This window comes from Salmo salar, chromosome 09 (genome assembly GCF_965601325.2).
Source record: "Salmo salar chromosome 09, fSalSal1, whole genome shotgun sequence".
NCBI lineage: Eukaryota > Metazoa > Chordata > Actinopteri > Salmoniformes > Salmonidae > Salmo > Salmo salar.
Genome location: NC_138299.1, coordinates 23,303,200 through 23,329,058, shown reverse-complemented (window position 1 = coordinate 23,329,058; position 25,859 = coordinate 23,303,200). Strand labels below are relative to the sequence as shown.

The following is a 25,859-nucleotide window of genomic DNA, read 5'->3' as shown; positions in this document are numbered from 1 at the left end:
CCAACCACCCCCTCTCGTCCACAAACCACCGTGAGCACTGAGCTGCCTAACTTTGTAACTTTAACCCAACCAATTGATGTGAGCAGGCCTTGAGGCAGACCTGCTAATGAAAGGATAGAGAGAGAAAGAGAAGTTAAAAGATGGTATTTTATAATGTAATTTAAGAAAATCCTGTTAGCTGGATCAAGTACAAGGGTATAATTTCTCAAAATGGGGTAAAAGAGGAGCTTTCACTCACTCACTCACTCACTCACTCACTCACTCACTCACTCACTCACTCACTCACTCACTCACTCACTCACTCACTCACTTAATAACAACATTAACGAGGTACAGAGATAAAGCAAAGGAATCAATTAAGCCAGTAAACAGTGTTGATTGCAGAGGGGTTGGGATGGTAGGATGGCACAAGGAGGCGGGATGGGGCACTGTGTTAAAGTACACACAGCCGTGCTGCAGGCGTGCTAATCACACTGCACCTCCCACATTGACAGGCTAGGTCAGGCTAAGGTTGAGGATGAGGTGGGGCTGGGGTTTGGGGTGAGGCTGGGGCCGGGTAGCCAGCAGGCACCAATGGTGGATACAGTAAGTAGCACTGACCAGGTCTGTCAGGTATGTTTGCTGCTGTTCACTGCAATGAGCCAGTCTATGGAAGGGAAGTTGAAAATTTAATATGGAATATTTTTAATTACTGTATGTTACTGCATTTATTTTAGTTATTTTTACAAATAAAAATAGGATAATTTTAAGCCACTTATAATACCAAGTCTGAAAAGATAAACAATATGTTCCTGTATTTGTGTGAACTGTCGTGTCCAGGTTATCTGCTGTAGTCAGTGTGTCTCACTATGTCCTGTCTTCTCCAGGCTAGTCCGAACACTGACGCTACAGTATGGAAACATGTCGACAGACAGCCTGTTAACCAGACAGACATTATACTACTGGAGATAAGAGACGATTATCACACAGTTACCATCTCAAAGGGAAGTAGTCTGTCACAAAGGCTTGGCCAGGCTCAGTCAGTCAAGAGTGTCAGGAAGTTCATTGCAAAATGTGGTGGTCTCGCAAAGGTAGATTCATTGGGGGAAGAGATACCTGAACATCTATTCACTCCTATTGAGACTTGATAACCTAGATAACTTGGTCTCTCAGGGATTGAGTCAAAGATTAATAAACCATTATGAAAGTGTGAGAATGATATGTTCAAGGTCACTTTACAGGTTTCTTTCCAAAATAAATGTATACGGTAATACAGAGGAGGCTGGTGGGAGGAGTTATAGGAGGACGGGCTTATTGTAATGCCTGCAACGGCATTCGTGGAACAGAGTCAAACATGGGTTTCCATGGGTTTGATGTGTTTTGACTTCATTTATTCAATTCCAGCCATTACAATGAGCCCATCATAATATCACTCCTACCACCAGCCTCCTCTGCTGTAATATGAGTGGCATGTGTTGAAAGATGTTTGAACTGCAGTGGAAAATGTCCCATAAGAAAAAGCTTGCCTCGTATGCACTACAAAACATCTACTAATACAATATGATAATAACATGAGTAATTATTTTAGAATATAGATATTTCTGCTGTAATTTCTCCATGTCTAAGTGTGTTATGTGTAAGTAGTTGCATGTGTAGCACTAACATCGCAAACAAATATTGCTTCCACATAGGCATATTTTATGTTAATTTATCTCCAATTACAATAATGACTATAATGGTAGAATATTGAACGCGCTCCAATGCTGTAATTACACAATTATAGATTAGGAAATAAAACAAAACAGTAGGAACACCTGCTCTTTCCATGACATAGACTGACCTGGTGAATCCAGGTGAATGCTATCATCCCTTATTGATGTCAGTTGTTTAATCCACTTCAATCAGTATATATCAAAAGCATCCTTATCCATACATCGTGAACATGTAACAACAGTCAGTGTTCCATATGAGACAGTGAGATATTCTCATTTTAATATATTTTTTTATTCCTAATCGCATCCTATACATTCACAGGATATTTAGATAAACAAACCAATTGTTGTGCAAATACTTTTGATATACATGTAGTACAGTAAGCCTAGCCATTGACCCTCAACCCCTCGATCAGGTAATCCCCCTCTGTACAACACCCTCATTGATACAGTGTGGATGACTACTCTCTGAAGGTATGCCAAACAGCGTGTGTTATTTGATGTCGAGTCCCTCTGGTATTATAACTGGAAAATAATTGTAAGTATTTGTATTTGTTTCTTTTTTGCTGTGGTGTGTTCTGGGTAATTCTTAATACCTTCCAGAGATTATACGGTAACTCCCAAACTCCCATGATTATAATTAAGCCTGACTTGGATATAAAATGAGCAAATACCAATTTAGTTTTGCAACGTGTGAGGGAGCATCACTGTGTGTTCCTCTGGGTCCCCTTGTGTCTCTATATGTCTCTATGCTCTGGTGTCTGTTTGTTTCTGTTATGTTTGTGGTGTGTCTCTCCGCGTTGTGCGTGTTTCTGTTTGCCTGTCAGAGGAACGTGTTGCTGGAGAGGAAGACGGGCAAAGGGAAGGTATTGTTAGGCATGAAGACTGCCATCATCTCCCCTTCTGGCAAAAATCACAAACATTCCCCTATCCATGCTCTCTTCTTCATTTTCTCTCTCTCTCTCTCTCTCTCTCTCTGTATCACTTACAAAGGCAACGGATTCCTCCTCCAAAATGAGGCCACGCACAGAAGGTATGCAAATGAAATCATTGCTCGTGGATTAGAATGGGACACCATATACCCTAAATCATGATTGTCAATCATGGCTGAGGATTAAGGGATATGGGCTTACAGACCTAAAAAAGCAACATTTCCCTCCTCAGGCAGATCCCCATTGTGAGTAGCTCTGAGGAAGAGAGGGTTTGTCAGGGGAGGAGAGTAATACTGGTGCACTACTGCCCCCTGCTTGTCTTTTAGAGGTACTGAACCATTCTACTACAGCAGCACGGATACTCATTCCACATAGAAAAATACAGGGAGAGCACAGAACACATTCATTTACATTTGATCTACCCTGGAGGCAAATGTTTAATGAAACAAAAGCATGTGTTGACGTAGTGTTTCATCCTCAGTCGAGGAGATGGAGCTCAATTGTTTCTCTCTGCCAAGTGTGCTGGCACGGCACAGGCCACACAGATTTAGTTTATTTATTTATTTAACCTTTATTTAACTAAGCAAGTCAGTTAAGACCAAATTCTTATTTACAATGACAGCCTACCCCGGCCAAACCCAGACGACGCGGGCCGATTGTGCGCCGCCCTATGGGATTCCCAATCACGGCCAGATGTGATACAGGCTAGATTTGAACCAGGGACTGTATTGACACCACTTGCACTGAGATGCAGTGCCTTAGACTACTGCGCCACATTAGGAGCATGCTGCAGATGTTTCTATTTGAAAACAACCCAATCCCATGATCTGGACACCTAACTGCTCACATCCCTGGGTAGGATGAGCGCTATTAAACCTAGCCATCGCTTTGTGTGTGTGTGTGTGTGTGTGTGTGTGTGTGTGTGTGTGTGTGTGTGTGTGTGTGTGTGTGTGTGTGTGTGTGTGTGTGTGTGTGTGTGTGTGTGTGTGTGTGTGTGTGTGTGTGTGTGTGTGTGGCATGCGCGTGTGTCTCTAAGGGACGCAGATTAGCTACAAAAACATATCTATTGACAAGCGCAAGCCCTTCGCAATGAGACAATTTATATTGGGATTTCTTGTAAGAAGACAACCCTGTTTATCACAGACAGAGACAGAGCCATGCTTAGCTGATTGTGTGTGCAGGCCTCGGAGACAGAGCCATGCTTAGCTGATTGTGTATGCAGGCCTCGGAGACAGAGCCATGCTTAGCTGATTGTGTATGCAGGCCTCGGAGACAGAGCCATGCTTAGCTGATTGTGTATGCAGGCCTCGGAGACAGAGCCATGCTTAGCTGATTGTGTATGCAGGCCTCGGAGACAGAGCCATGCTTAGCTGATTGTGTGTGCAGGCCTCGGAGACAGAGCCATGCTTAGCTGATTGTGTGTGCAGGCCTCGGAGACAGAGCCATGCTTAGCTGATTGTGTGTGCAGGCCTCGGAGACAGAGCCATGCTTAGCTGATTGTGTGTGCAGGCCTCGGAGACAGAGCCATGCTTAGCTGATTGTGTGTGCAGGCCTCGGAGACAGAGCCATGCTTAGCTGATTGTGTGTGCAGGCCTCGGAGACAGAGCCCTCAGTCTGAGCGCCAGTCTGTTCCTGTGGAGCAGTCAAACAGACGAGTCCAGCCAAGAGCGTGCACAGCCCAGGCACCAAGCCAGGCAGCAGCTCCAGAAAACGCTCCACAATAGCAGAGTATTAATAGAGTTTTTATGGAATAAAGGGAAGGAGCGGGGAGAACGAAGCACACTATGGCACGTTGGTTTAATATTATCAAAAGGATGGTATGATAAATGATTTAAGGGAGGGCTCAATTGGGCCACAGTGGACTCAGCCTTTGGTATAACAAGACAGAGGGAAGGAGGAGACCATTGGCACCATGCCTAGTGCTGCTCCAGGCTGCCCAAGACTGAACGTGGCATGAAACTTGTGCCATGTTGGGCCTGGCTGGTTAACTCTGGGCAGCAGGTCAAGGCTGGGGCAACATCTGCAGCACATCAAGAGAGCCTGGCGGGTAAGTGGGGGTATGGCATGATGCCCACCTCCTGACTCCTGTTCTAAGCCCCTCACATAGTGACATCCTAGAGAATAGCTTTTGGAAGGGTCAGCACATGAACAACAACCCATTCTTTCAATTGGAAAGCACCCTGTTTACAACCCCTATCAGAGCTGTGTCCAACCTCCCTTTTGATTACTACACACTAGGACTCCTTTTGTATATCTTGACTCCCTCTTTCTAAGCCATAGATGCCAAGTGACAAATGTCTGATATGAAATGTAGTTGGTGACAACAGGCAGTTGAATAGCACCAGTTATTGCTGGCTCTGGCATCATTACTCCGATTCCCACGTAAAATATGCTGATGAGGGGTGTTGTATGAACACAAAGTGTTAATTACTTGGTGACTAATTTGAAGGGGAATCCTTAACCCCCTCCAAGGCTGGTTGCCACAACTCCCACACCTGAGTCATCTCTCTGATGATGGCAGGAAAATCAAATACATAAGTGAAATTGATACAAGCCGCCGGCAGACGAAAGAGCAAGTGCTAATCACTATGGATCATTAGCTGAAGATTTAGCTTAAATTGTGTTTAGCAGGAATTAAGCGAAGCTGTTGTTGACATGGATTGACTGCTGTAATGCTTTATTGTCAGTGCTCCAGGAGGCAGAGGGAGGACCGGCGTGTTATGGAGACCCCGAAAGCAGGGATTTGTGGGATGCTGGAGGACTAGTTGGGCTCGTAGCGTAGACAGAGTGGACAAACTGAAAGTGCTATGACATCTGAGGGTGCAGAAGGGGGTGGGTTGGAAGACTGGTGCTTAAGTGTGGATGAGGGGGGAATATGACTTGAGGAGAGAAGGATGATATTGACGGACAGAGCAGAGGACTGGAGGAATCAAACCTCTTAACAGAACAGACAATAAAAGGAGTTTTAAGAGTTGTTGCAGTTGAACATAGAAAGTGGAGCACTCGAGAGTCTAGAGTCTGAAACAGAATTTGAATACAATAACGCACTCCGCAAACAAATTGATTGACAAGGAGACATCCCCCTACCTGAGGGTGTGACAGATAATTATCCTGGTGACACTGCAGATTGGAAGGTTTGGTGGCTTAATAGTGGGGCCACTCCGTATCAGGGCACTAATACAGGTGTACTAGCTGGCTGAGCTCTACCTGAGCCTGCTGGGTGAGCATCTAGCTCAGGGGGGAGGAGAGGAGAGGGAGAGAGGTGGAAAGCGTGTGGAGGGAAAGTGAATGGGTTTGGATAAATATTTTGGATTTCCTTGTAGGAAGGTAAGATGATTGATAGAAAGAAACATGGACAGTGTTAGGTCTTCAGAAGTTAAATAAGGTTCTCTACATCCAGATCCTCACATTTATTTGCTGGACTGCCTTGTAATAGGCACAAGAAAAAGCAGCAGGAAATATATTTTCCTCAACCAGAGGTTTGACAACGTAGACCAAGAACAACCCTGTTTTGTCTCCCTCTCCAGACAGATACCCCTGTGTGTGTAAACATGTCCGGATGTGTGTGTCTATGCAGGAACTGCTCAAACTGTGGCAGCTGATGAGTAAGAGGGAACAGTCTTATCCAGCTCTCCAGTATTGACAGTGTTACTAATCCCCTCCACCTGCTCAAACACTCCCCCAAAACAACATCCCTCCCTCCCATCTGCCCAGGCGGGGCATCCCTGGGGGCAGCCCGTTCCTCTCCCTTCAACTCCTCTCCAGTTATCGTCCCTGGCTGGGGCCCATTACCCCAACCCTTCCCCAGGCAGCATGTATTAATCGCCACAAAAACAAATAGTTTTCAAATGTTTGGAAAAGGCCCAGTGTTTGCGCCGTGGCCTAACAAAATCATTTTTACAAGCTACGTAGTTGTGATTAGGGCTGGGAGAATTGAATTTCAGTGACATTGATAATATTAATATTAGCCTAATTAATTGTGTTGTTTGACTTTACTCAGCACCCTGTGTACCTTCTACACAACACTAGCCAGCCGAAGCTGTGGCTGAGCTCTCAACCATCTCTATCTCGCCCCGTCTCTCCAGTCCATGACAACTGCACACATTTCATGAACCGCTAGATGTCTAATCCCTCGAACAAATTCTGTTCCTGGAGACTAGAGAACTGTACTCTTTCAGGAAGAAAGTCTGGCATGTTAAGAATACCCAATGAGTCATAGAAGTACAGTACCAGTCAAACATTTGGACACACCTACTCATTCCAGGGTTTTTACTATGTTCTACATTGTAGAATAATAGTGAAGACAAACTATGAAATAACACATGGAATCATGTAGTAACCAAAGACTTTTAAACAAATCAAAATATATTTTATATTTGAGATTCTTGAAAGTCACCACCCTTTTCCTTGACAGCTTGGACACTCTTGGCATTCTCTCAACCAGCTTCATGAGGTAGCCACCCAGAATGCATTTCAAATAACAGGTGCGCCTGTTATTTCTTTCCTTAATGCGTTTGAGCCAATCGGTTGTGTTGTGTCAAGGTAGGGGTGGTATAGAGACGAGAGCCCTATTTGCCATATCATGGCAAGAACAGCTCAAATAAGCAAAGACAAACGAAAGTCCATTACTACGTTAAGACATGAAGGTTAGTCAATCGGGAAAATTTCAAGAGTTTCTTCAAGTGCAGCCGTAAAAACTATCAAGCGCTATGATGAAACTGGCTCTCATGAGGACCGTCACAGGAAAGGAAGACCCAGAGTTACCTCTGCCACAGAGGATAAGTTCATTAGAGTTAACTGCACCTCAAATTGCAGCCCGAATAAATGCTTCACAGAGTTCAAGTAACAGCCACATCTCACCATCAACTGTTCAGGGGAGACTGTGTGAATCAGGCCTTCATGGTGGAATTGCTGCAAAGAAACCACTACTAAAGGACACCAATAATAAGAAGAGACTTGCTTGGGCCAAAAAACACAAGCAATGGACATTAGACCAGTGGAAATCTGTCCTTTGGTCTGATGAGTCAAAATGTTAGATTTTTGGTTCCAACCACTGTGTCTTTGTGAGACTCAGAGTAGGTGAACGAATGATCTCCGCATGTGTGGTTCCCACCATGAAGCATGGAGCCCATCTGGTTTGAGCTTAGTGGGACTATCTTTTGTTTTTCAACAGGACAATGACCCAACCCACCTCCAGGCTGTGTAAGGTCTATGTGACCAAGAAGGAGAGTGATGGAGTGCTGCATCAGATGACCTGGCCTCCACAATCACCCTACCTCAACCCAATTGAGATGGTTTGAGATGAGTTGGACTGTAGAATGAAGGAAAAGCAGCCAACAAGTGATCAGCATATGTAGGAACTCTTTCAAGACTGTTGGAAAAGCATTCCAGGTGAAGCTGGTTGAGAGAATGCCAAGAGTGTGCAAAGCTGTCAATGCAAAGGGTGGCTACTTTGAATATAAAATATATTTTGATTTGTTTAACACTTTTTTGGTTCCATGTGTTATTTCATAGTTCTGATGTCTTCACTATTATTCTACAATGTAGAAAATAGTACAAATAAATGAAAACCCTTGAATGAGTAGGTATGTCCAAACTTTTGACTGGCACTGTATATATATCTATCACTTCCAGCACCAAGCCTACTCTCTCACTGAGTACTAACATTTCAAACTCAACTGATTGTTTATGAAAATTAACCAGTAAGATTGTGATAAAAGTAAAGACATTAATTAAACAAAACGTTTATTATGAATCATTGATTAAGGTCAAGAGCAGTACACTGGGAACAGCCTATCATAAGACAATAGAACTTCAGGTTTGATCTTAACTGACACTGACAATCAATTACCACCATGTGAGAGCCGAGGCACAATGATCTTGACCCTCCCTGGCCTTGTATACCCTGTGAAGTCCACTTAACTTTCACTCATTATCTCCTTAAGCACTGAAGAGCAACATTTCACTGTGTCCTGACCCTGATTCAGGCCACAAAGCATGGATCGTAAGCCCCTGTAGATGAACAGGTGTCGATCTAGGCAATTACCCGTCATCCCAGCCACAGACAGACCACCCAGGACCTCCGAGTGGTTCTCAGACATACTTACAGCTGGGATCACAGCGCAGTGTGATGACCCCTCACCTCTGCCCTGAGGTCAGGGGTCGGAGAGAGGTGGTCATGTGACTATCTGCCAGGCACAGCAGAGCTCTATATCAGGCTTGGTTAGATATAGATATAGAGAAAGATACAGTAAATGACCAAAAGTATGTGGACACCTGCTTATCAAACATCTCATTACAAAATCAAGGGCATTAAAATGGAGTTGGTCCCCACTTTGCTGCTATAACAGCCTCCACTCTTCTGGGAAGGCTTTCCACTAGATGTTGGAACATTGCTGCGGGGACTTGCATCCATTCAGCTAAAATAGCAATAGTGAGGTCAGGCACTGATGTTGGGCGATTAGGCCTGGCTGGCAGTCGGCATTCCAATTCATCCCAAGGTTTTCCCTAGGGTTGAGGTCAGGGCTCTGTGCAAGTCAGTCAAGTTCTTCCACACCGATATCAAGAAACCATTTTTGTATGGAGTTCGCTTTGTGCATGGGGGCATTGTCATACTGAAACAGGAAAGGGCCTTCCCCAAACTGTTGCCACAAAGATGGAAGCACAGAATAGTCTAGAGGCCTACCACTTCACGGCTGAGCCGTTATTGCTCCTAGACGTTTCCACTTCCCACTAAAAGCACTTACAGTTGACTGGGTCAGCTCTAACAGGGCAGAAATTTTACAAACTGACTTGTTGGAAAGGTGGCATCCTATGACGGTGCCACGTTGAATGTCAATGAGCTTTTCAATAAGGCAATTCTACTGCCAATGTTTGTCTATGGAGATTGCATGGCTGTGTGCTCAGCTTTATACACCTGTCAGCAACGGGTGTGGCTGAAATGGCCGAATTCACCAATTTGAAGGAGTGTACACATACTTTGGTACATATAGTGTATGAGAGAGCAAGAGAGAGATAAGGGAGAGCGATATGAGAGAGATGGTGGTGGTGGTGAGAGTAAAGTAGATTCCTCTGGGAGTTCTCTGAGGGGTGGGTGTTTCCAGTCAGTCATTGCATGACATGCCTGAGCTATGCAGAGTTCAACCTTCCCTTTACTGCAGCTTTAGAATTTGTTCCTGTGGACAAGTGCAGCCACAGAACATATATTTGGCACAATCAAAACGTCTCTTTATTTTAAAGTAGAAATCTTGGAAATCAAGGTCCATATTACCGGCAATATGCAAAATCTTCTACGTTGGTTTGGTGGATTAGTATTTAAAAACAAGACAGCTCAGTCAATACATCTCAGGATTGCAGAAATCAGGTAGCCCAACTGAATGGCAGTGGTCTTTCTTGGCCTCTAAGACGGACAAACAAGCAAAAGGTGCTACTGCAGATGAGAATGAAAGACTAACTCAGAACAGAGAAGACTCCATCCAGGTTGGCTGAATTCTGTTTCTATGGTGAATCTTGTGAAATCATAGGGCCTGGTGATTGGATGGATGGATGGACGGACAGAGGGCTGGACAGTGACCCATGGACTGGGGCTATTAGCTGAAGTGGCGTCCCAGTCTGGCCTGGCGGTAGTCCACTCTCAACTGGACGAAGGCATGCAGAAGGTTCCGGTCCAGGTTGGTGAGCTGCTCGCCGGAGCAAACCTGTTTGAGGTTGTCGGGGGCGACCACCAGGAGGTTACACAAGGCGTGGAGCGTGTCAAAGAGCTGCAGCACCAAAGGAACCTGCGGGACAGACAGTCAACCATACACAGAACTTTTACAACATCCAACTCAAGCCAGTATGCTAGCTAGCATTAACTCAGTAGCATTACTAGCGCTTAATATTATGATGTAAACTGTTGCTACAGCTGTAATGCTAACTCTGGTGTGACCTCTCACCCGGAAGTCCTTGGCACTTTTGCGGTACTCGGCCACGTCGCAGATGGCCAGCATGCCTCCCATGGAGCTGTAGCTGTACTGCTGCAGGTGTTCGTGGATGAGGCGGTGGAAACGCACGCCCAGCTCCGTCAGCACTGTGTCCACGTTCTTACCGTCCATGGACTTCCGCACACGCTCCACCTGCCGACTTACGTACACACACACCTTGGAGCAGGCCTGGGGAGCACAGGCAGGAAGGGGTATCAGACCGTGTAGGTTAGGAGTCACAGGTCGAGTGAAATGGCACTGATTTTTTTTACTTTTTAAAACTCATCCGACTACAGTTTCTCTTTGCTTTGCATATGAGACCAGGGGTGGAGGCTGAGTGCAGTTCACTACTTACTGCGGTGCACTGGATCATGACGTTGTTCTCGTCTTCAGGCCTGAAGTCTGTCTTCTTCTGTTCCGTAGCCAGGATGTGCTTCATCTGTCCCACCATGCAGTTCAGCGTTCTGCAGAGAGGACAACGCCATGACAACCACCCCTCACACACCAATATAATACATTCACTAATTTCCCATGATGTTGTTGGTAACATTAAAACACTGTGGTTTACTGACCTGTCTATGCCGGTGTCCAGTTTCACCTCCATCTGTTCAATCACCTCCTTCTTCTTGTGCAGGCACTCTGTCAGTTTGGGAGAAGAGCTGGTGGAGAGAGAAGGTCCATAAAAGGTCAAAGGTAATACAAAGTAACACAGAACTGTATGTGGAAAACATGAAACTTGCTACAGAGTTGCTACCTGTTAGTGAAGAATAATAATGATAATAATAACAATAATAATAATAATAATAACAACAACAACAACAACTGGAGGCTATCAAACCGTAAGAGGCAGTAATCGTGTACAGTACAAATCAAATCTTATTTGTCACATGAGCCGAATACAACAGGTGTTACAGTGAAATGCTGAATACAACAGGTGTAGACCTTACAGTGAAATGCTTACTTACGAGCCCCTAACCAACAATGCAGTTAAAAAAATATGGATAAGAATAAGAAATAAAAGTAACAAGTAATTAAATAGCAACAGTAAAATAACAATAGCCAGACTATATACAGGGGGGTACCAGTACAGAGTCAATGTGCGGGGGCACCGGTTAGTTGAGGTAGTATGTACATGTAGGTAGAGTTATTAAAGTGACTATGCATAGATGATAACAACAGAGAGTAGCAGTGGTGTAAAAGGGGGGGAGGGGGGCAATGCAAATAGTCTGGGTAGCCATTTGATTAGATGTTCAGGAGTCTTATGGCTTGGGGGTAGAAGCTGTTTAGAAGCCTCTTGGACCTAGACCTGGCGCTCCGGAACCGCTTGCCGTGTGGTAGCAGAGAGAACAGTCTATGACTGGGGTGGCTGGAGTCTGACCATTTTTAGGGCCTTCCTTTCACACCACTTGATATAGAGATCCTGGATGGTAGGAAGCTTGGCCCCAGTGACGTACTGGGCCGTTCGCACTACCCTCTGTAGTGCTTTGCGGTCGGAGGCCGAGCAGTTGCCATACCAGGCAGTGATGCAACCAGTCAGGATGCTCTCGATGGTGCAGCTGTAGAACCTTTTGAGGATCTGAGGACCCATGCCAAATATTTTCAGTCTCCTGAGGGGGAATAGGTTGTCGTGCCCTCTTCACAACTGTCTTGGTGTGCCTGGACAGCCCCGTCGATGAGAATGGGGGCGTGCTCGGTCCTCTTTTCCTGCAGTCCACAATCATCTCCTTTGTCTTGATCACGTTGCGGGAGAGGTTGTTGTCCTGGCACCACACTGCCAGGTTTCTGACCTCCTCCCTATAGGCTGTCTCGTCGTTGATCAGGCCTCCCACTGTTGTCGGCAAACTTAATGATTGTGTTGGAGTCGTGCCTGGCCGTGCAGTCATGAGTGAACAGGGAGTACAGTAGGGGACTGAGCACGCACGCCTGAGGGGCCCGTGTGTTGAGGATCAGTGTGGCGAATGTGTTGTTACCTACCCTTACCACCTGGGGGCGGCCTGTCAGGAAGTCCAGGATCCAGTTGCAGAGGGAGGTGTTTAGTCTCAGGGTCCTTAGCTTAGTGATGAGCTTTGAGGGCACTATGGTGTTGAACGCTAAGTCAATGAATAGCATTCTGACATAGATGTTCCTTTTGTCCAGGTGGGAAAGGGCAGTGTGGAGTGCAATAGAGATTGCCTCATCAGTGGATCAGTTGGGGTGGTATGCAAATTGGAGTGGGTCTAGGGTTTCTGGGATAATGGTGTTGATGTGAGCCATGACCAGCCTTTCAAAGCACTTCATGGCTACAGACGTAAGTGCTACGGGTCTGTAGTCATTTAGGCAGGTTACCTTAGTGTTCTTGGGCACAGGGACTATGGTGGTCTGCTTAAAACATGTAGGTATTAGACTCAGTCAGGGAGAGGTTTAAAATGTCAGTGAAGACACTTGCCAGTTGGTCGGCGCATGTTCGCAGTACACGTGCTGGTAATCCGTCTGGCCCTGCAGCCTTGTGAATGTTGACCTGTTTAAAGATTTTACATACATTGGCTTGTTTAGCTCGTCTAGTAGGCTCGTGTCACTGGGCAGCTCTCGGCTGTGCTTCCCTTTGTAGTCTGTGGTTTGCAAGCCCTGCAACATCCGACGAGCGTCAGAGCCGGTGTAGTACGATTCAATCTTAGTCCTGTATTTACGCGTTGCCTATTTGATGGTTCGTCGGAGGGCATAGCGGGATTTCTTATAAGCTTCCAGGTTAGAGTCCCGCTACTTGAAAGCGGCAGCTCTAACCTTTAGCTCAGTGCGGTGTGACAGCAAAATTGCAAGATTGTTATAATACTTTTATTGTATCAAATGGTTGTTTTATGCAACAAAATAGAGGGTTCTTATAACTCTATTGTGTCTGTGTGAACTGAAAGTGGGCCTCTGGGAGAGATATATGATGTCCTTGGGGATACCGCATTCCAGAACATGAGTTAATGTTTCTTTTCTATAAGGTACCAGAGAGAGACGACTCCAGAGCTAGACCCTGGTCTCTACATAATGAGATACTGTCTGCTGTGAATTATAAGTATCTTTCATACAAATCTTAACCTTGTGACCCATTCCATACGTCTGTTTATTGTCATGAACATCCAGGAGGATGGACTTCACTATAAAATGCTGTGGCTCAAATCCGCTCATTGAGTTCTCAGGGGTGATTACCGACCAGCTCCATAACTGCAGTAATTAAATAATAAAGTTTGATTGTTTTGAAGAAATCAAAAAGTATCCTTTTGTTTACAATAATTCCACCACAGCGGATGTTGCCTGTACTCCATGGCTTCTGGTTGGGGTATGTACGGTCCCTGAAGGGACGATGTCATCGATGCACTTATTGATGAAGCCAATGACTGTGGTGTACTCCTCAATGCCATCGGAGGAATCCCGGAACATATTCCAGTCTGTGCTAGCAACAGACTACAGTATGGAACGAGGGGGATAGGTGTGATTGACAGGACACGCCCTATGCAAACCTGATAAGAGGCATGAGGTGGTCGTTGAACTGCTTATCAAACAGGTGGAAGATGGTGTTGGCCTGCTGAACTACATCCAGGAAGTAAAGGTTGGCATTCTTGGCATCAGCTGATGGAATGGCTGTAGAGAGAGGCGAGAGAAACAAACACTTTCCATTTAAAAAGGCACAAGAGAAGATTCATTTTACACCCACACATAAAAAGGATTTAATCAATGTTTCTAAAATGTTTTGCGACCTTTACTGTGTTAGTGACAGTTAGTGAGAGTTGTGTGTACCGGAAAGGCCGATCTCCAGTGCGTAGTCAATGTGGTCAACACACAGGTGCTCCACCAGCAGCAGGAAGATGGAGAAGGCGTTCTTGGGCAGGTCCGAGGGATCGGAGAGCTGGTTCACAACACACAGAGACAGGACCTGATTTACTCTCAGCACTCTACAGGGATCTACTGCAAAGGCCTCATTTACATACACCTTGGCCAAATACATTTAAACTTAGTTTTTCACAATTCCTGACATTTAATCCAAGTAAAAATTCCCTGTTTTAGGTCAGTTAGGGTCACCACTTTATTTTAAGAATGTGAAATGTCAGAATAATAGTAGAGAGAGAATGATTTATTTCAGCTTTTATTTCTTTCATCACATTCCCAGTGGGTCAGAAGTTTACATACACTCAATTAGTATTTGGTAGCATTGCCTTTAAATTGTTTGACTTGGGTCAAATGTGTCGGGTAGCCTTCCACAAGCTTCCCACAATAAGTTGGGTGAATTTTGGCCCATTCCTCCTGACAGAGCTGGTGTAACTGAGTCAGGTTTGTAGGCCTCCTTGCTCGCACACGCTTTTTCAGTTCTGCCATCAAAGTTTCTATAGGATTGAGGTCAGGGCTTTGTTATGGCCACTCCTATAGCTTGAATTTGTTGTCCTTAAGCCATTTTGCCACAACTTTGGAAGTATGCTTGGGGTCATTGTCCATTTGGAAGACCCATTTGCGACTTCCTGACTGATGTCTTGAGACGTTGTCTCAATATATCCACATAATTTTCCTGCCTCATGATGCCATCTATGTTGCGAAGTGCAACAGTCCCTCCTGCAGCAAAGCACCCCCACAACATGATGCTACCACCCCTGTGCTTCACGGTTGGGATGGTGTTCTTCGGCTTGCAAGCAGCCCCCTTTTTCCTCCAAACATAATGATGGTCATTATGCCCAAACAGTTCTATTTTTGTTTCATCAGCCCAGAGGATTTTTCTCCAAAAAGTACGATCTTTGTCCCCATGTGCAGTTGCAAACCGTAGTCTGGCTTTTTTATGGCGGTTTGGAGCAGTGGCTTCTTCCTTGCTGAGCGGCCTTTCAGGTTATGTCAATACAGGACTCGTTTAACTGTGGATATAGATACTTTTGTACCCGTTTCCTCCAGCATCTTCACAAAGTCCTTTGCTGTTGTTCTGGGATTGATTTGCACTTTTCGCACCAAAGTACGTTCATCTCTAGGAGACAGAATGTGTCTCCTTCCTGAGCGGTATGACGGCTGCGTGGTTCCATGGTGTTTGTACAGATGAACGTGGTACCTTCAGGCGTTTGGAAATTGCTCCCAAGGAAGAACCAGACTTGTGGAGGTCTACACATTTTTTTTCTGAGATCTTGGCAGATTTCTTTAGATTTTCCCATAATGTCAAGGAAAGAGGCACTGAGTTTGAAGGTAGGCCTTGAAATACATCCACAGCTACACTTCCAATTGACTCAAATGATGTCAATTAGCCAAACAGAAGCTTCTAAAGCCATGACAAAATTTTCTGGAATTTTCCAAGCTGTTAAAAGGCACAGTCAACTTAGTGTATGTAAACTTCTGACCCACTGGAATTGTGATACAGTGAATTATAAGTGAAATAATCTGTCTGTAAACAATTGTTGGAAAAATGACTTGTGTCATGCACAAAGTAGATGTCCTAACCTATTTGCCAAAACTATAGTTTGTTAACAAGAAATGTATGGAGTGGTTGAAAAACGAGTTTTAATGACTCCAACCTAAGTGTATGTAAACTTCCGATTTCAACTGTATGATCACTGTGACCAAAAGGATCCTGTTATGATAATTCAGTACAGACTGTGACATCACTGCAGTCAGTGTTATTGTCTCTCCTGTAGGGGGCAGCGTAGCAGCCTCACCCTGTTGCACCTCTCGAAGGCGTGGCGTGTCTCCTGCAGCAGGTTGACCACCACCTCCTGGGACAGGAAGGTCTCCCCGTGGGTGTCGATGCTGGGCCCCAATGGCAGGTTGGTGCGCTGTCTGATCCGCTCCTTCAGCTCCTGGATACTGGGGGGGGGGTTTACATTGAGGGAGTTTGATTAAGTACACCGGGCTATGGCCCGTGACGTGAACGGAGGAGTGCCCTTATCAAATCGAAGCGAAATCTGCACCTCTGTCATGTCGTCAACAAGGCAGCATAGTGCATCATTCAGAAATACACCACTTTCTTTTTTCTCCATAAAATGTTTAAATTTTCAAAAAAGTTAATTGGGAAGGCGGGTAAAGCCTTTTCATCAAAAGTAACCACGTTTGCATGTGAAAACACAGAATCGTACTAATTTCTCCAAGTGCCTAAACTACGCCACTTTTGTTTTGAGCAGACTATGTCGTCGGCCAAAACAGGGCACCTGGCTGACGCCCGGGAGGCAGCCCGGCTTCACCTGGGGCATACCCGGGACATTAACCCAACTCCCTCACCATTACAACATTAAGGGAAAGGGAGGAGTCTGAACTCAAAGACAGGACCTTGATATGAGGAGTGGAGAGATGAGGGATGTACTATTTAAATCCATTTAACTATTTAATACAACACAGGTCTGACACCAAGGCGGACAAGGAAGTTTAGGGTAAAGGGAGAAGACGGAGGAGAGAGGAGAGAGTCAGGGGGCACTAGGGTAGAGGTGGTCAGTCACTTCCTACCTGCCCCCACCCAGTGGGCGTTTCTGGTGGTTCTTGGAGTCGTAGTAGCGTTGCAGGATCACGGCGCTGCGTGTGCGGAGGTAATCTTTCTCCATTTCAATGTAGCTCTCCAGATAGGTGGAGAAGATGTTCTTGATGAGCTTGGACAGGAACGTGTGTTTGTCTGAGCCCAGGTTGAACTCTGTTAGCTTGGACGCCAAGGCTGTCGTCCTGGAGACACAGGGTTGCCAAGTTTAGCAATGGTCAGACCGGAGGGTATGAGGTATTAAAGGCCCAGTGCAGTCAAAAACTTGATCTCCTGTGTTTTATATATATTTCCACACTATGAGGTTGCAAAAATACTTTGAAAATGATGATAATTCCCTTTTAGTAAGAGCTGAAAAGATTGCCTGAAATGTCAACCTGTTGTGGTGGGATGGAGTTTTGGCCTGCCTGTTCACATCACCAGGTGGTAAATAAGTTAATAGACCAATTAGAGAGTTCCAAACCTCTCTGCCAATATCAGCTAGTTTTCAGTTTTCCCCTCCCCACTCAGTCCACTCCCAGACAGACCAAGCAAAGTTATTGATTGAGAAATTGCTTTAATTTAAAGCAGTCACCGTAAGGTACGTATTGTTAGCCAGAAATGATTTGGTATCGAGATAGAAAACTTTTAAAAAGACTGCATTGGACCTTTAAGAGTGAGAGTTCAAAGGTGAACAGACATATTACCTGGTGTAGAGGTCATAGAGGTTTTTGAGGTATTGTTCTATGTCAGAGCGGCGGGTCTCGTCCAGCTTCTCTTTCACGTGAGCCTGGAAACACAAAGCTGCTCAGTCAGTCCAACAGAACTGGGTCAGAGAAGATATTATCTGGCAAATCTAGTGGCAGATATTGTTCACTATACCTGTAGTTTGTTCTCAAAGATGTTCTGGATGAGTTTGGCCATGACGGTCTCGGGGCTCTGGAAGACCTCTCCCACCTGCTTGTTGACTCGCTGGCAGAGGAGGGCCGTGTCTTCAAACACGTCACTACGCATGTACGCTCCCTGAACACACACACACACACAGAGTTAATTACAGACCTCAGGACTACAACTTGTGGTGAGACTACAACAGAAGCGCACAGGTAGTCTATACTAAACTGTTATAAAAGGGTTCATGTTCAACTGAACACTGCACACTCACCTCCTGACACTGCTTGATGTAAACATCTACACAGTGTGCATAGCCCTGCAGGAAACAAAGACATGTCACAATCACACCTGCATCACTACCACAATCCAACATCTCCAAAGAACAAACGATGCATGGTTGCATAGACGCTAAATGAGATACAAGTGCATATTTGTAAGTTACAATATGCACTACTACTACACATACACAGCTCAAACAATAACACTAATCTTTCCTTAATATGGAGACATATCAAAACAGTCCAGTGTTTGTGGGTCACCTTGAAATGTAAGAGGACTGCGGCGACCTCCCGCATGCGTCCAATCTCGCCTCTACGCTGGGCCGCCGTGAACTCCTGGATCAGCTGGCGCTCCAGGTCGTGGTATTTACCTAGACGCACATTCAGATTTAGTTGCCTTTCTGAGCATGGCTGTGTTATCACTCGTTGATCAATCAGCAACAAAGGTCATTTTGAATGCAACCACTCACTTGCAATCTTGGCCTTGACATCTGCAAACCTGTTAGAGGACAAGAATAAAGGCATTCACCAAAGAGGATAACGGAGATTAAAAAGACTCAAACCCAAAATGATGTCAATGTAATCTTGCATGATGTGTTGTATTTGTAGTCCCTCTGACTTGAAGTGAAATGTATTCTCTCCCTCAGAAACACTAGTTAATGCAACATAACATTTACAAAACTAGTCTGGTTGGGCTGGAGGCACCGATACTGTTTACATTGTACCACAGAGCTCGTGTAAAGCTGCCTCCAGGACTACTCACCTGTCAAACGGCAGCTCCTGTGCTATGAGATGCAACTTCTGAATGATATCAGCAGCTTCCTTAATCTGGGAGAGGGAGAAATAGGGGGGAAGGAGTCGGGGAGGGAGAGAGAGAAACATAAGAAATGAACACCCAAACAGAGAGCAGACCAACAGTAGCAGCATCTCCATTTAGGAGATCATGTTAAACCAGCCCTCCTCCTCCTCCTCGTACACCATGGAGCTGATAACAAGCAGCCGCCGCTCACCTGGCTAACAGCATCCGTGGCAGCAGCCCTGGGTTAGCAGCATATCTAACTCTTTATTGGCATGCCTCCTCTGAATGGGCTCTAATCCCACAGGAGCCTAAATCGCCTTCAATAATCTGTCCGGCCAGGGATATCTCTCAAAAAAAATGGGCCCTGTCGAGAACCCCCCCACTCCCCTCCCCGACATACACGCTGGCTGAAAACCCCAGACCTAGTAAAGGCCCGCCGTCCGCAACTCTTCTGTTCCCGCAGATGCCTGCCTCAGCTAACATCATTACTCCACTCCCATGAGGAGGATCCAGCCTTTCTGCGCGGCAAAGGTTTTCTAAGTATCTGTCCCCCAGCTAAGATTAGCTAAATCCCATGTAAGTAATGTAGCCGTCTCTCTGCAGTCAGGGTTTAGCAGCACTTGTCTCCACGCTGGCGGCCCAGCCCTCCCTTTCAGAAGGATTAGCAGAGCCTTCCCCCTTCAGCTATTCACTCGCAGCTTTCCTCTTTCCCCCTCATCTGGAGGTATGCTCAGGAAAAGGGATCTGTCCGATATTCCCACCATGCCTCTCTGGAAGCATTCCCATCCCATCTCCAGGTCCCGTCTCTGAGATTGACCTCCAGACTCTCCGCTTGCTTTGATTACAGTATCCCCACTTGCTCTTAAACTGTTTTGACAATCCCCAATCAAACTTTTGAGGGTTGATAGTGAGGTCGCTCAAATGGCTTTGAACTCTTATAGGAAATCTAGATTAATTAGGCCCAGTTTTTTCCCATAAGAAATATATTTTGATATGCTTTCCCATGCCACATTTAGCTGTAGTAGGGCAAAATAGTGATGACCAAGCCCGTCAATAGCAAAAAAATAAAAAAATAAATAAGGGGTCTCTCTCACACCTTGCAATTAATTAATGCGATTAAGACAGACATGAGCATGTTGACATCCATGGTAGTCAATCCTCTAGCTATTGTCAAGAAGCAAAGGCCAGTTGATTAATCCAAATTAGCTAAGGGATCCAACTAAAGGGATCAATTCCACAAATTAAAATGTGTGGTTACCTCAATCCTGTTCATTGACTTATTTCAGTTCTTAACATCTTTCACTGCTGTAGAGGTTATTATCAAGGGTCAATCTTTTTCTTTTTTGAAAAACAAAAAAGGTCAATCTCTGTAAGAATACATGAGGGCGAATGGTAATGTATGTATCATGACCTTCTCTGGGTTGTTGAAGACATCACTGCGCAGGTCCCCATCCAGGAACTCATTGAAGTAGGTCATGAGACGCTGTGCCTCCACCGCCCTCTGCCTGGGCGTGTTCACGCCCTCCAGCTGGTCGCCAAGGTGACACACCTTGGTGGCCACATAGCTGATGTGCTCGTCCAACTCCTGGAAGTGCTGGAAGGCTACCTGTATGGAGACAGAGAGTTGTGCAAAAAGAAGTCGCACATTGTGTGACATGATTAATGAATGGGGATAAAAATAATCTTGCATGATGGCAGGGCTTCCAAAAGTAGCAAGGGTCATAATGCTTTTATATTACACTGGACTCTGACATTCTCTTCAAAACGTGCCTGTCTACAGAGTAAAAGGCTGGGGATCTGAGGTTGTGGTGGGTCCAGTGTGTCGTGAAACTGACCTGGTTGCTCCTCTGTAAGTCCTGCACTTTGTGGGCAAACTCCTTGGCCTCTCTGTGACACTGGTGCTCCAGCTTCTCCACCCGCCGCTGGATCTTCTCATCTAGCTGCTTCAGCTCCTCTATGTGGTTCTCAAACTCCTCCAGCAGCCTAGGAGGGAAGCAGGACAAGGGCTTTAAAAGACTGCAGGCCTACCTCACATTGGTCTAGACACTCCATAGCCATGAGTTCACTTACAAGCTGGCCTTCAACTTGATCTACAGCCATAAGTTCACAGCAAACAAAGGGTAGACAAAATGCTTTAGTATACTAGCATGGGTGAGTCATTTTGGGTTGGATTTGTCCTACTAACTCAGTCGTCACCAGCCTTTGAGTCAAGATCACGTTTGGGGTCAAAATGCAAGCCAAGATCAACAACTCAGATTTTAAAAAAACATTTAAAAAAACATGACTGTAAGCCTATGCAATAAAAAAACAGTTCTGTAGGAATGAGGTTTGTGCAGTAGGCCTAATACATTATCGCAGCATATTGGCTATGCTTGGCCTAACAATATTGTTCTTCTCAGACCATATTATATTTCAAAACTTGAGATTTGATAACAAAATAGATCAGTTCTATCACTTGCGAGGTACAGCTGAGTATACATTTAAATAATTGGCTTTTTTATTTTACTGGAGTGATGGTACCTGCATCCGATGGTCAGTCTCAGTGGAGGGAGAGAGCAGCAGAAGGGTCTGCCTCTCACAGTCCCTGCTCTCTCCTTTCCTCCGGTGAGACTGACCAGAGAGAGGGCATCATATTTCTGCCTCAGGAACATCATGAATTTGTGCATATGACCAGAAAAAGTGAAATATTCCTTGATATTAAAATAGACACAATGAGCAATTAATAAAAGACGCAGGTCTATCGATACTCATTCCTTGGAGCTGCAGCGTGAGTGGAAGCAGATTTATGTTTTGAAAAAGAGTTGAATAAAAACAGAAACTCACTCATAAAAACACCAGCTCTTTGCTATATTCTTTGACAGTCTCTCTGGTCAAGGTTTTAAAAGCTATGAAATCTCACCTAGGCTAATATCAAACTTTGCTGTGGAAGCTGTATGCACAGTGATTTTAGCTAACAGACTGGACAGCGCAGTAGGCACACTTGATTTAACTTTCCTGGTCTGCCGGGTAGGCAGAGTTTGTCCCTCCAGACAAACGAAATGTGGTTCAAAATGGGAACACTTTGCCTACCAGGCACGCAGAACTTCTGAATCAAATGTACCTACTGCCAACAGAGCAAGATGCCTTTTTATAAAACATGTATATAGGAGCGCAAGGCTTTATCGTTGACTTTTCTTCAGAAATGTTTGGTGATCGACTAGGAATGCCTTGCAGATTGCGATCGACCAGTTGGTGACCACTGTACTAACCTTACACTCATTCAGTTAACATTTAGACATAGTATTGAGGGCTTAATTCTTGGGTCCCCAGATTTATGAAGCTCTACAAACTGGGAGCTTCGTCAGCTGCATTTAAAGTGAGGACTGTGGAGCAAATGTTGTAAGTCAGCACCATATTTAACAGACTAAGAAACGTCCCAAAATGATGAGTATTTAATCTCTTAGCTAATTCCCGCAGCAGTGGCTTCAGCTTAGGGACATCTCCCATCCCAATGCACATTCATTTCCTTGCTGTCAGTTACTGTATGACTCAGAGCTTGGTAGCCTCCCATTACGCACTGCCTCCGAGTTATCTTCAATAGAGGTTTAAATAGAACTTGTTGTATGGTTGGGCCTAGAGCTTTAAGAAAGGGGGATAAGGCTGAAACAAAGGTAAGGGTCTTAAAAGGGGAAGCACAAGGACCTGCAATAAGACAGGGGATTGGCTGCTGGTTGATCAAGATTAGGCAGGTGGTTGGGGTTAGGGTTAGTTAGTCTTTCGAAAAGAGGTCAAGAAGAGTCATGATTACGGTAACTTTCAATAAAGCCATGTCTTTAGTACAAGACTACCTTTTGGGGTCGAATGCTTCAGCTCCGCCTTTGGACCCTCCTCCAGGGGTTCTCCAGGCCAACCTCTCTATGTACTCATCTGCATCAAAGGGCTCCTGTGGATCAAGCACACACAGACAGTGTCAATCTCTGTCCTGTCAAGACTTTCTTAGATAACTGGTGAGCATGGGATGTGACATGAGCAATACTGCAACCTGGCTAGCCGACTAAACTCAACTCCACGACTGTATAACTGTGGGCTAATATTTGGGTGCTGTCGGAGTTCCAATCCGCCCACATTAGTCGCTGCTCAACTCCATCGTAAATCGTTGAGTTGGCTAGACCATGGCATACATTAACCCTTATTGTGTCAAATGGTCAACGATTGATTACAGGTGCACTCAAGTAGCTAGCTGGCTACATGGTTTCAATGCTTATAACAAGCAGTTTTGGGGAAGCTACTCTGAAAATATAGTTGCTGTTTTTTTATTTAACCTTTAACTAGGCAAGTCAGTTAAGAACAAATTCTTATTTACAATGATGGCCTACCCCGGCCAAACCTGGACGACGCTGGGCCAATGGTGGGCCGCCCTATGGGACTGCACTGAAATGCAGTGCCTTAGCCCGCTGCACAGTTTACCAAGCTACCAATTACTTCACACTGAAGTTAAGCTACCCTTAAGAGAAATATAGTTTACTTAGCTAAAGTTATTTAGAAAAAAATAGTTAACTTCTTCCAAACTACTTCGTGATAAAAATAACATATCTAAATCTGAAATGTCATATACTACAAATTGCAAGAACAGATCCATATAGTCAGATGTTAACAGAATGTATGATTTAGCCTATTTAACACAAAGTTAGAATTAGGCACACAAAGTGTTTCAAGTGAGAATTAGGTAGGTTTGATGACAAAAAATAAAGGAAATTCTTTCCTTCTTCACCCATCTTTTCTTTTTGCAAAAAATTAGCGTGCAGTTACAGTAGTTAGCTACACCAAAACATGGCAAAAAAGTAATTAACTACCAAGATTTGAATTTAGTTCAACCACCACCAAGCTATTGCAAAATGTCATTAAATGACTAGGTGAACAAGGTAGCTAGTTCACTACTCCCCAACACTGATAACTAGGGGCGTGACAAGCTACCTAGCCAATGCTACTGTAAACCAGTAACTTAGGCAATAACACACGACATAGAGCAGCTAGAGCAGGGGTGGGCAAACTTTTTGGCTCGAGGACCACATCAGGGTTTTGAAATTCAACGGAGGGACGCAATCAATTTGCGGAGGCCTCCCGAGTGGTGCAGCGGTTTAAGGCACTGCATCGCAGTGCTTGAGGTGTCACTACAGACCCGGGTTCAATCCCAGGCTGTGTCACAGCAGGCCCGTGACTGGGAGACCCATGAGGCGGTGCACAATTGGCCCAGCATCATCCGGGTTAGGAGAGGGTTTGACAGGCCGAGATTTCCTTGTCCTATCACGCTCTAGCGACTCCTGTGGCGGGCTGGGCGTATGCACGCTGACACTGTAGCCAGGTGTACAGTGTTCCCTCCGACACATTGGTGCGACTGGCTTCCGGGCTAAGCAGGCATTGTGTCAGGAAGCAGTGTGGCTTGGCTGGGTCGTGTTTCGGAGGACGCATGGCTCTCGACCTTCGCCTCTCCCAAGTCCCTACGGGAGTTGCAGCAATGGGATAAGCCTGTAACTACCAATTGGATACGACGAAATTGGGGATAAAAAAATGTTTAAAAAAATAAATAATATATAATAAATGTAATATGTCTTGCGGGCCAGATTGAAGTGACCAGCGGGCCGGATATGGCCTAAGGGCCGTACTTTGCCCCAGAGCTAGAGGTAACTTTGGTAACAATCACTAATCATTAAGGTACAGCTGAGGGGTATACTACAAATCAAGTTCAATGAGTTAACCAGCTAACTTGTCTAAATGCTCTAAAATAACTTGAAATGGGCTCAACATCCAAAAACACATGAGTTTAGCTTTCTTAATTAACCAAAAAGAATTATTTCTGGTTGTTTATCAAAGTTAGCTGGCTAACTCACTGAACCTACTTTGTAGTATAACCCTCTAGTCAACATACATCATGATTGACAAATGATCACATCGTCAACATCTGCCTGGGTAAACACTACAGTAGCTAGCTTTGTTAGCTAGCTGTCAGTGCAAAATAGCTAGCAAACGGTAACGTAGTTAGCTGATGGACAGCAGGGCAACTTCCTAACCAGCAGATCTGACCCGCTTGTTTACAGCTGCGCTAGGCCTGGGGTCGGATTCCTGTGTTGGCTAAGACACCGCGGAGCTGGAAAACGTACCTCAATCCTGGGAAATGCGTTATACTCCGAATTTTATCGGTGTAACAGTTGGGATGTTGGGACAATTCGGAGTACACCGCATTTCTCATCCCTGTTTTGAAGTACGTTTTCCGAGCCTTACCTCGCGCTGGCTCCGTGGTGTGTTAACCTACAGAGGAAGCCTATCCGACCTTAGTGCAGCTGTAAGCAAGCGGGTCGGATCTGCTGGCAAGGCAACTTCCTAGCTGAGGCACAATTTCCAATCCTTATAGCTATATCTGGCTAGCTAGTTAGCCTAAAATAATAAATTTTACATTTCAACTAACGCTACTCATCTAACGTTTAAACAGGCGGTTGGCTAGCTCATACTTCTCCTCCTAGCTAGCTATCACTAAAGTTAGCAGTCAGCTAGCCCAAGCAAAGGCCAAGGGAACATACAGTTTATTTTACCTCGAATAGTTGAGGAGTCGTTGCCATGTTCTACTTAGATCTGCAATGTACAAATTGCAGTTTAGGCAAACCAACAGTCAGGTATGACAACCGACTAATTGATCAGCTGGATTTCTGTTTTGCCCTTTGTTGATAAATTTAACAGCTCTACTTCCGGGTCGTCACTAGTTTCCACAACCATGGCCATAGGCCGTATTCGAGAGCGTCAAACCCGTGGTGTATCATGGGTTAATTGTGACTGACTGACTAATCGATCAATAATATTGAGCAGTATTTAGGACGCAAGGGAATGTGTAAATCAGTCAGTC

At 45.0% G+C, this 25,859-nt stretch overlaps 1 protein-coding gene across 1 annotated transcript; it reads right to left on the bottom strand.

Moving 5' to 3' along the window:
- Positions 1-8,351: 8,351 nt before the first annotated feature.
- Positions 8,352-25,668, bottom strand: exoc5 (exocyst complex component 5). The gene is given in 18 exon segments (NM_001165325.1): positions 8,352-10,401; positions 10,558-10,773; positions 10,940-11,048; positions 11,157-11,243; positions 14,070-14,190; positions 14,347-14,455; positions 16,233-16,380; positions 17,014-17,223; positions 17,725-17,807; positions 17,900-18,040; positions 18,180-18,224; positions 18,448-18,557; positions 18,657-18,685; positions 18,950-19,014; positions 20,397-20,591; positions 20,821-20,968; positions 22,813-22,907; positions 25,552-25,668. Coding segments are annotated over 18 exon segments (2,127 nt in total). The 5' UTR covers positions 25,579-25,668; the 3' UTR covers positions 8,352-10,212.
- Between the last annotated feature and the right edge of the window lie 191 nt (positions 25,669-25,859).